The sequence below is a fragment of the Limanda limanda genome, chromosome 17, assembly GCF_963576545.1.
Source record: "Limanda limanda chromosome 17, fLimLim1.1, whole genome shotgun sequence".
Taxonomy (NCBI): Eukaryota; Metazoa; Chordata; class Actinopteri; order Pleuronectiformes; family Pleuronectidae; genus Limanda; species Limanda limanda.
In genome coordinates this window covers 14738230-14749943 of record NC_083652.1, presented here as the reverse complement: position 1 = coordinate 14749943, position 11714 = coordinate 14738230, and the positions used below count along the sequence as shown (strand labels likewise).

The 11714-nt window shown below is 44.2% G+C and overlaps 1 protein-coding gene across 1 annotated transcript in view; it reads right to left on the bottom strand.

Moving 5' to 3' along the window:
• Window positions 1-3805: 3805 nt before the first annotated feature.
• LOC133022642 (protein shisa-8) overlaps window positions 3806-11714 on the bottom strand; it is a 68081-nt gene continuing 60172 nt past the window's right edge. Inside the window, exons 3-5 of the mRNA XM_061089494.1 lie at window positions 10913-11029; window positions 4160-4437; window positions 3806-4036 (exon numbers count right to left, since the gene is read on the bottom strand). Of these exons, the coding sequence (XP_060945477.1) occupies window positions 3806-4036; window positions 4160-4437; window positions 10913-11029 (626 nt within the window). The remainder of the gene's footprint in view (window positions 4037-4159; window positions 4438-10912; window positions 11030-11714) is intronic.

The window sequence follows — 11714 nt, the reverse complement described above, 5'->3', positions numbered from 1 at the left end:
TGTCCATGCAACACCATTCCTCTTTTCAGCCTCATCTCCTTCATCTTTAGCCGTCTGCACTCACCCCCCCCAGTCTTTTGCTCAGCGTTCTCCTTGGTTCTAACACCCCCACCCTCATCGGCCTCCTTGCTCCTGAACTCAGAGACAGAGACGTACGGACAGTGTGAGGACGGCTGGGCGCTTATTGCTTTACTGACACATATTGCTTGTTTACTCGCTGTCGTTCCTCGCTTGTTCTCGTCCTCTAATGCATTTCGAGTGATTAAGGAAAGACCCCAGAGAATATTTTGGTCGGGCTTTTAGATGCCAGGAAGCTTTCCGTGTGAAGTGACCCACTGAGCGGGAGCCACCTCCCGGGGATTAGAGTCACAGCGACAGTGCAACCTCCTGCAACACTGTACATTACATATTCTGCGCGGCGCTGGCGAGAGCATGAGCGCAGATGCGTTTGATGCATATTCACACCATGCATATCCCATTGATGCTTTTGTATTCACGATCCCCATTCTCCGCTGATCCCTTATTACAAAGGCGTGCCAGCCGCTCCGTGCACCAATCCAACAGCTTGCTTAACAGGGTTTTCACATCTTGGAGAGGTAAAGTGGAGAAGCCATCGGAGCCGTACCAACACGCATTATATTGCTAATTTATTCCCTCTCATTAAAGTTTTACTCCGTCGCTCACTTTATTTGCTTGTGTACATGCACGGCTCCATTAAATTGAGATGCAAATTGGGGAGTTTGGCTGACTGACATTTCTGCTTGCAAGTAAAAAGAGAAAAGAAAGTACGCTCGGTTCATATGAAGGTTACATGTTGGCACGGGGAAATCTCCAAATGTGAATAATGTATCACAAAGCATCTGGTCACTCATGTCCCAGGCTGTGTTCCTGTGTGTGTGTGTGTTTGTGTGTGAATCCTGCTCGAGGTTCTCTGAGTGAGTTCATGTGTGTGAGGGCCATGGTGTAGCGGGGAAGGAAATCTGGAGGCTGCCATGCTGTGACTGACTCTGTCATTAATTATACTCCCCGACACACAGACACACACACAGACACACACACACACACACAGACACAGACACACACATGCTGAGAGGACCTGGTGAGAATCGCACAGAGCACTGGGTACCAAAAGCCAGACAAGTGCGTCGTACCCATCGCTCAACCCTCTGGGGAGATGGATGCTCAGAGGGAGGTTGGGGGGGGGGGGCAGATGACAGTCTGTTAGGGAGCAAGTGAGAGAGAGAGAGCGATTGAGCGAGCAAGAAGTGCTAAATAGTGTGTGACTGGTAAACGCGAGTGTTTGATTAGGTCCCACCACCTGTCTGATGTGCTGCAGCATGTGCCAGGCATATGCACTGCGGCGTATCTGGTGTCCTGGTGATAACAAATGAAGGTGACTGGAACCAGTGGGAGGTGAATGGAACCAGTGGGTCAGTTCGGATGGAACCAGTGGGTCCGTTCGGTGCTGCTCTGCACGGCCGAGGTGAGACTCACGTGCTGCTGATGCAATGTGAGGGCGCAAAGGCAGAAAACTGAACTTCTGAACTGAAGCCATCCATAATGAGAAGTTAAGAATGTAATATATTGCTCAGGTAATTACTAATTAGTCGTCAGCCACGGTTATTGCTTTCACAAGTCATTACACTACTTGTGTTTCTCAATCCAGCTCCGGCTAAATTGCCTTTAAAAAGGGAATCCAGTATATTTCAGGTGTATTTCCCATAAATGTGGCTTTTTTTTGGACTCCCTCTTAAAAATGGAGGCAAGAACTCATGCAAAACAACATACAGCCCATAATGGTAAAGCATGGGAGTCCTTTAAAATAAGCTTTATCTGCATGGGGACACTGGCTGACCCTATCACCTGCATATTCTACATGCAATAGCAGATCCACACCAACAAGGAGCTAAATCAATCAGAAGAGCACAGAGGTAGACACAGAAAGGACATTGTGCTGTTGTGAGAAACACTGGTGTGTTAATGTGATGACTCCTGACACTAGTGGGCGCTGTGGACAAATCTACTGAAAGCTCATTCTAGAAAAGGGAAAGCAGGAAATGTTTCATACATCCATTCATTATCTAAACTACTTTTTGTTAGAGGGGAGTTGGAGCGGAGCTGGAGGCGGGGTTTACCTTTGACAGGTCGCCTGCGTTTCACATGGTCGACAAACAGAGTTACACAACCATTCAAATTCACACCTACATCCAATTTACAGTCTCCAGTCAACCTTACCCCAACATGCATGTCTTTGGACTGTGGGAGGAGGATGGAGAAAACCAGGATTCGAAACCAGGAACCTTCTTGTTTTGAGCAATGCAGAACGTGAGGTTTACAGAGATTTCACACTCAAACTTCTAGTCCCTTATATTTCTCGTTACATGAAAACATGATCACATTACTGCAATACATTGAACAGAATCAATAAAATATGTTTTGTGTCCTGATAAAAAAGAAAGAAATCAGTCTGCTTCCATCCCGGGAACAAGCTGAATCTGAGCGGACTCACTTCAGCACCTGCTCTCTGTTCACTGTGGGGGGGCCGGCGCTCTACATTAAGAGGGAGTGGAGTAAATTGCAGAGCAGTGACGAGTGGGTTCATCCTCTCAGATTATGTGAGAGCGTCGCAGCAGTAAACACGTACATCGCACAGCTGTGTGGGAAACAGAGTCACCCTAACGCACAGCTGCTTTTCTCTCCCTACACCCAGACACACACCGGGGGGGGGGGGGGGGGGGGGAGTTATTCATCAGCAACTCATTATGAAATAATTTCTTTGCAAACAAATGACGCCGCTGCCAGAAAGCCGTGAAGTGGATGTCGGAGGAGGTGGTGCACGATATTTATTCACATATCGAGACCTCACCTCCTGGTAGAAGGAACTGTCTGTACCAGCGCTGACATTTCTCCCCACACAGACAAAGTCTAATTTGTGCGACTCAGTGTGCAGCAGCGGGACAGGCAGGGAGAGAATGTGCTGACTTTATAACGACCTTTCTGGATACAGGGGCTCTTCTGCCCTTATTCTTCCAGGCGTGCTGACACCTCGTCCTGGGGATTCTTCTTCTTTGGAGGTAAACATCCGCAGCACCACAATAGACGGTGGCTGGAATTAGCTGCTCAACAAACCGCTGCGACGAGGGAGAGACAAGCGTGTGTGTCTGTTTGTGTGCGTCAGTGGTCTCTGCGACGCTTGGAACCTTCTGCAGTTGTTGACGACTGACGTGTTGTGTGTGTTTGTGTGTGTGTGTGTGTGTGTGTGCAGATCATCCTCAACTCATTTGCTGGCCCCAGTGGCATTTGTCTGAGCTGATTGGAAGCCGGAGTCTGAGGGCCCTTCGCTGACAGCCTCGGAGTCTTGGAGGTTAGTTTGAGGAGTAAACAGTGTGTTGTGCGTGGGATCTGAACACGTGCGTGTGTGGTGTCATTGAGTTGCAGGGGAGGGGGGGGGGGGGGGGAAGAGAGGACAGAGCTGTGCCAACACACTGAGAGGCCACTCAATTATTCAGAAGAGCCGTCGGGTTCAAAGAGTCACAACCCACCACCTTCACAGCTTCTCTGCTGCTGCTGCTGCTGCTGCTGCTGCTGTTTGACCCACTGGTCTGAAAAAGTACAACAGATATCACTCACGTCATTATTAGTATTGTCAACAATAATGAGGAAATAAACTTCCAGATTCGATATTTCTCGCCCTCATCTCGCCGTTTGGGCTTTTAGATATAAAAGATATCTGCAGATTTCCCTTTACAAACGCCGCTTGGTTTCTTTTGTCTCCCCTTCGATTCGCCCGTTCGCCCCCTGGTGTTCAGACAGTGACCTCTGTCTTGCTGTTGGTGGCCAGGCCCTTGTGCTTGGGGGGCATGCGCGGCGAGTGGCCGTAGCCCAGCGGCTGCGAGAAGAGCTCGGGCAGCGTCTCGATGCTGAACTGCCTCTTGTTGGAGTAGGCCTGGCGCCGGTTGGTCTGCTGGTGCAGCGGCTGATGCTGCAGCTGCTGCAGCTGCTGGATGGGGTGGTGCTGGTGCTGGTGCTGCTGCTGCTGCTGATGCAGATGCTGTTGCTGCTGCTGATGCAGATGCTGTTGCTGTTGCTGATGCTGATGCTGATGCTGTTGCTGTTGCTGTTGCTGATGCTGATGCTGATGCTGATGCCCCTGGAGCACCATGTGGGTGGCCACCGGGTGGGGGGCATGGCTCTTACTGGGGTCCCATACTTTGAAGGCCGAGCTGGAGGTCAGCGGATGCGTGTTGGTCTTGGCGATCTTGGGCTTGGGGATTTGAGACGTGTTGATGGTGATGGCCAGCGGCGCGTGGATGTCAGGCGGCGGGAGGAAGGGCTTGTCCTTGGGATGGAAGTTGATTGGCTGGAAAGTGGGAGGGGACTGGCGGTGGGTGTAGTCGACCATCGGGTAGCTCTTGTAGTAGTCTCTCGGGGTCGTGTCTGGGTGAAGGGCAGAGAGACAAGGGGGGAGGGGCCGACAGACACATGGTTAATTTACAATGAGACAATTATTGATTAAAGCATCAGTGGTGATTGTGGATGTGAAACTAATCACAACATATTGATGATAAAGATTTTAAGAATGTTTGTTAGTTAGCAGGATTACACAGAATCTACTGGACTGATCCAGGAATCTTTCTTTAATATTGTGAAATAGGACGTTTAACAACTTTTTCATAGATTTCTCAGAACACACTATTCATGTATTCTGATGACGACAATCAGTCATTTTGAGGGGACAGATCTGTGAGTGTGTGCAATGTGTTGCAGATCTGTTGGGTTTAGGTGGAGGTTTGTGCCAATTCTAGTTTTTAAATGTAACTGTTGACCCAACATCTACAAGTTTCATATTTATCCATATATATTTAACAGCCAATGAGCATGAGCACGCCAGCTGAATTGTCTGCATTGTTAAAAATATCAACATCACCGAGAATAAAACAACCGGCAAAATAAGGGGAGAAGCAGTGTGTTTGTATGTGTGTGTGTGTGTGTGTGTGTGTTTGTGTGTGTGTGTGTGTGTGTTTGTGTGTTTGTGTTTGTGTGTGTCTGTATGTGAGAGAGAGAGAGAGTGTGTGTAGGGCAAATCGGGAGATTTGTAGGGAGTAAAAATAGAGCATGTCGAGTCAGATTAGCCCGAGCTCCCTGAGTGGAACTCGACTCTGTTGCACGGTCATAACCACTGCCCCCCCCACACACACACACACACTTTGCCCGAAAGACACTAACAACCTTGTTTGCGTGGGCCCCCTATTTTTTTCTTCCTGGAGAGAAACCAGAACCATCCTTCTCTCCCCGCGTCACTGTTTGTCTTCATCTGAGACGACGGTATCTTTCAATATCTCCATAACCAAACAGGACACAGCCGCTATCAGGCCACGTTGTGTTGTAACGACAGTGTGAAAAATTCTGTGTGTGTATGTGTGTGTGTGTGTGTGTGTGTGTGTAACTGATCTTATCATTATTGCAATCCAAACAGGAACATAATAGGGTTATGTCAATAATCTGCTGTGAGGATGAATGACCAGCAGAGTTTAATCCGTTGTAATAAATGTCGATCGCTGTTAGTGGCTGTTTATTGGTGATTGTGTGTGTTTGAGTGCATGTGTGATTTTTCCGTGATTATGAAACATAAATGCAAGTCAACTCGAGACAATCTGCACTTGACGGCGGTTTTGGGTCGATGTCTGTTTGCACCTCTCAACTGCTCCAGCTTCGAGTTGCATGAATTCAAACTCTTACATGTTCCCAAACCCTTATGCACACATCATAAAATCTAGATTGACTGACGCCGTCTTAAATTTGTATTTCAAGAAAACACCTGAAGGAGAAGTCTCACATTCACACGTGTAAGAAAAGCGTCCAGCGCCCTCACAGTCTGGTAATTGCTTATTGAACCTTTCATTGTGTGTAACTCAAAGACACTTCAGCAGCAGCCGTTCAGGAAGGAGACAGAGTTGCTGGTAATCACTCTCTCTCTCTCTCTGTAACACTCGCCTCACACTGGTCCGAGGATTTAGCCGGGGCCAACAATCAAAAATAACACAAAGTCAATTGTGCGAACAATTGCTGTCGATCACAAAGCCTATTTTAGGAGAAACATTTATTCTGGGGGAAGCAATAAAGTGTCACAATATTAGTGAGAAGAAGAACGAGGGAAATGAACAGAAAAAACTGATTTGCTTTCATTTAAATTTTGCAAGATAGAAGCGAGTTGAGGATTAGTGAGTATGTGTGTGTCTGCGGTTTCATATGTTTGTGTGCGATGCATGTGTGTGCAACTCTGTGCAACAAAGGACAAATTTACATACGTTCTTCACACAGTGAAGTGCTTCACATGCTTTTGGCAGCTTTCCTCTGCTGCCTGTTTGTCACAGTGACACGTGGACACTCGTTCAACGTCAGCTGTGCTGCAGCAGTTACACAGGTTGTGTTTGCTGTACGAGTTTTTGGATTTAAAGTACATGAAATGACAGTTTTTTGTCGTGGACACTGCGGCTGAAGTAAAGAGACAGACTTTGTCGTGGAGTTGGTCTGATTCTCTGGACAGAGGCAAATCTGGGGCGAAACAATGAATTAAACACACAATCTGGTCCCACAACAACTGCTGTTGCCGTCCAGTGGAGTGTTTCCACGCAGGTTGCCAGCAGGAGCACCTGACAGCCGAGTCCTCTGTGACGGTATCATGTGCCTTCCCCCCCGCTTCACACACGCTCCATCTGCTCGCTCTCTCGCTCTCTCGTTCTCTCCCTCCCTCTCGTTTTCCATTCTTTCCTCTTGTGTTGCACTTTTTTTCATGCTCTCCAACAACATCAGCTCTTGCTTTCTTTGGAGCCACAGCCTGAAGCGAGGCCCGTGGGCCCAATCTGGGCCACCGCATTATAACTGCATAAGCTGGGCCCTCTGAAGGATTTCAGAGTTTGACAACATATTCTATTTAGTCTATTTTTAATGCCATTTGATTAGGTTAAAGCAGATTTGCTCGGGGAACCTGCTCAGTATAAAGATGTCGACACACATCACAATGAAATGAGAATTAACATAGTAATTATTTCTCGAGTAATCTATTGTTTCTTGTTCTTTTGGGAATGTGGCCAGTCAGTTATCTTTTCTCCAGTTAATAACTTCTCTGTGCGTTTTTACAACCTCTAGCTCCAATTAACAAGGTTTCTATGGACTTTTGTGGTCACATGTTAATGTGCACCATTAGCCTCTTAATCACTTGCCTTTATAACTGTTTGACAAGGTTTCTTAAAACCATAATGTATTAGATTTAAGACCTATTTTAAATATTACATATGTAAAGGAATATCCCAGAATTACTTACACTTCCTCATAATTGAAGATAAGGGGAAAGAGCCCAGAAGAGAATAAGCCTTGATACTAAGACTGTACTTAAGACTGTTTAAGGCCTAAAATTCAGCTTATTACATTTTTATATAGCCGGCAGAAACCCTGGTTTGCCCGTGTGTTTGATGCCGGTGTCTTCTCACCGCTTGATCAATAATGCAATGCAGCCATATGATATCTTACAGTGAATGAAATATTTAAACCCCAGAAGCCGTGTTCTTACAGCTTAAACTATTACATAAGGTTGCACCGCAGCGCTTGATGCACATTTTCATGTCATGTACTCTGAGTCATACTGTTGGAAACGTCTGTGGATCCTGAGCGATGGATGGCAGCACATTATAAATCTTGTGGTAAGATGTATAATATTTATATTTTGGAGATCAGGTGCTGTAGCAGAATTCCTAAGCAGCAGAACGTCACGTCTGACAAGACAACTTCCGAACGTTTCCACCTCGGTGAAAGAAAATTCAAGAGCCACACCGCTCTGCTTTACCTCATTAGTCTGGATAGGTACTCCACTGATCACTGCCTGTAGAGGAACCTCACTCTGAAGTGCTGAACATCAAACTTTGAACCTGAGAAGGTTGGAGGAGAGCCTTCATCTTCAAAGTCATCTTTTTGGGGAGAATTTGCGATCACTCCAATTCATGACATCTTGCAAAACTTATTTCACCTATTCTATGACCTGAAGATCTTTATTTTTACACACTTTTCCTTCCCTAAAGCAAGTTAATAACTATCTTTGTCTAAACTATGATGCTTGTGAAGATGTTGCCTACTTTAAATCAAACATTATTGCCGGTTTGACCTTTTAAAATGTCTTAGTGATTTCGCATGAACAAAGATAGAACATTATTATTATTTTATTTCCCAGACTCAGACTGTTGGATCATTGGATTTTAATTAAAGACTTTATGCAGCAACGACAGTAAAAACACATCTAATTAATAAAACTCTCAAGAAGTGGAAAAGTTATTTTTTTCTCCATAAAACAACTTCAAACCTTATCCACGTCTAAACTGTTTCCATGACAATATCTGTATTTTTACCATGTATTTTAAGATGTTGTTTAATTATCATCTAAAATAAAGAAATTATGTATATGACCTTTAACAAATTGTGAATATTAATGAATTTCCCAAGAGTTATTTCCACACTATCTCCAATATAGCTCAAACTGTTCATTAGATTGCTTCATTAGATTTTAATTAAAGACTTGAGGCTTCCTTGGATGAGAACCTGGAGTCCTATCGTCCTTTCACACCCTTTTAGAAAAAATAAAATAAAATCCCTCCACCTTCTGTCTCATGTCGTCTTTCCTGACGCTCACTGAAGAATAACTTTGGCTGAGTTCCATGGATCACATTTTAACTTCAGTTAAAAACAGCTCCAAGTTCCAGAACACCCAAATGAACACGAGGTTAATAAATGAAAACTAAACTTATGAATTTATGATGACGTCTCCGTGGTTCTTCCTCGTCTCGCTCTCAGATTCTGTTTGTTTTCTGGCATCAACTCTCTCTGACCTTTAGCATCTCAACCCCAGATTCTCCCACTGCTCCTCCACCTGTCCTCCACCTGTCCTCCTTCCAGCACTTCATCTAAGACAGATATCTCACAGCTGTAACATCGGGCACATCTGGAGTTCCCCGACCTTTAAGTTCTGATTTGCCTTTCCTCTTTTTTAAAATGATTTTTGTGCTTACTTCCTCCTATCCCCCATTTAATCTCTTGTCCGTATGAGAAAACAAAGAAATTTCTCTCAGTTGCAACGTGTTCAAGATTTCAAAGCAGCTACCTGCTGGTCCAGATACCTGCGGTTTCATCCGGTAAATAGTCGGCAGCCTCATCCAAGCTGCTGTGTGTCCTAGCCATGACTTTGTCCACACAGCCGGGATCTCTGGACCCAGAAGCTTGTTTATTGATGACTGGACGGTGAATACTTTTCTGTTTCTGTTGATACAGGCTTTGACCACTCAGTCAGTTATACCCCGTTTTTGACATTTTAGTTTTTTCCATGTCCCATCCACTAACATGGAGGATGTAACCTACATCTGTGTGTGTGTGATAGGGACAGAAAAAAACAAAACAGAGCAGATACCAAACAGAGGAGGAGTCTGTGTATCATCACTCAGAGGCAGAGGTGAGTATGTAGATGTCGGGTGAGGAGGGAGTGTCGCACCTCGGTGTGCGAGAGGTTTGTTAGTTTCAGTTTGGCCGATGCTCGTTGTTCATTGGCTGCAGTGACGCTGCTGCGGCAGTCGGTCTTTGTTTCTCACTCACTGAGCAGAATAATGAAATGAGCTCCTCTCCTCCACTCGTCTCTTTTTCAGTTCGTTCCCTTCGCTCATTTCTGCAGACGTCAGCTTCTCTCCACATTGTCTCATCGGAAATTCTTCTCTCTTCTCTTATATATATATATGTTTTTGTGATCAAAGTTTTATTATATTCAAACTAAATATTCACATGTCAGATTTTTATTTCCTGATCATTATCACTATTGGTTTCTGTTAAGAAGAAACACGTGACTCTAAAAACATGTGAACTATATAGAAATATAATTGATTTGAAATATTAGACTATATATTCCAGGACAGGAATAGTGAGTGCGGGTCTGTGTCTCTGTGTTTGTGTCTCTGTGTTTGTGTCTCTGTGATTGTGTCTATGTGTTTGTGTCTCTGTGTTTGTGTCTCTGTGTTTGTGTCTCTGTGTTTGTGTCTCTGTGTTTGTCTACAAATATCGCTGCTAATCTCTTGCTAATCGGTGACAGCTTTTGAGTAAAGTTTGAATTTATTTGCAACAGACAATTTACACTGGTGTGCGAGGTTGTGCGATAAGATCAGCCATTTTCCAGTATTGTATTTATGTTGCTCAATTAGCATCTATGCAGCTGCTGCAAGACTGTGTTACACAATGTGGTGGCAAAGAACACACTGTTTCTTTCCTCTCCTTCAAACAACTGCAGTATTTTTTAAATGCTGGATCTCGGTGAATATATTGACACCGGTGGAAAAACACAAACCTTATTTGCGAAGGGGTGATTGTTCAAATCTTCTAATTTCTTGTGAGCATCATATCTGGTCGTAATGTTTAGATTAAGGTTGCTGAAGTGTAGTTACTGAACACTGAGTTTGCATAAATCAGGAATAAAGCATCGCGCTCAAACGTGAATCATGATCCAACATCACAGGATCAGAGTCAGGCTCATAAAAAATACATTATCTTAATGACTGCTTGCCCCCTTAAAACAGTTTTCCACTCAGTATGTGGATACGTTGTGTTTTCTATCACACTGTACAATACTTGACCTCTAAACACTAAGCCTGCGTTTTGGATCTGTCCTGTTATTGTGGGGACCTAACAAGGTAAAGTACGGGGTTAGAATAAGCCCTGAAGTCACTGAGACAAAACAATCTAGACCCCTCTGTGTGTGTGTGTGTGTGTGTGTGTGTGTGTGTGTGTGTGTGTGTGTGTGTGTGTGTGTGTGTGTGTGTGTGTGTGTGTGTGTGTGTGTGTGTGTGTGCGTGTGTGTGTGTATGTGAGTGTGAATGAACCTACTCACCCACAGCCTTGAGCGATGTGTACTTGTTGAAACCAATTCCCAGGTTGTTGTGAGGGTGAGACAAGGCCATGGCTGGACCCAGGGGAGACAAAGCTGCGTTGTTCAAATGGTTGTGATCTATGAGAGAGAGAGAGAGAGAGAGAAGAGAACATGAAACATGAAAAGTCAGTCAAAGAGAATTAAATCAGATCATATTTCATTTGGTTTTCATGTGAAAATCTTCTCATGAAGCTACAGTAAAACATCACAAGTAAAGAGCAGTTCCTCTCTAACTCTGGTGCATATTGTCCTCAGGAATGCAACTGAGACTCAAGAAGATATTTCACATGACTTTATTTGGTAGTAAACAATAAATGAAGTCTTTGGATTTGCTGGTTTCCCAGGAGAGAGGCAAACAAGACATGATCAAATAAGCAAAAGATCAAATAAGCCAAAAGATAGAATGGAACAGCTTTTAGTGGTTTATTTTGTTTTCACAATTTGATTTATATATTTATTTATTTGTAGCAGTAGTTTTCAGCACAGGATTATTGACAAACTGATAAGATTTAAATATTCACAACACAGCAGGTAGACAAAATTTGTGATTATATATTGGAAGAGAAAGAAAAGCCAGATGTTTTCTCAGGAGCTAAAGCAGAGTGATGATAGTGATGTAACGTTCCTGTAGATCAGCTGGATGTGTAAATTGCAGGTTCAGTGAATCTTTTTACATAAAAATGAAAAAAAGTTTTTGAAAACACTGATACGCTCTCCGTAGTTTTGATGTCGTTAAACAAGGGTTAAAAGTTAAAGAACTATG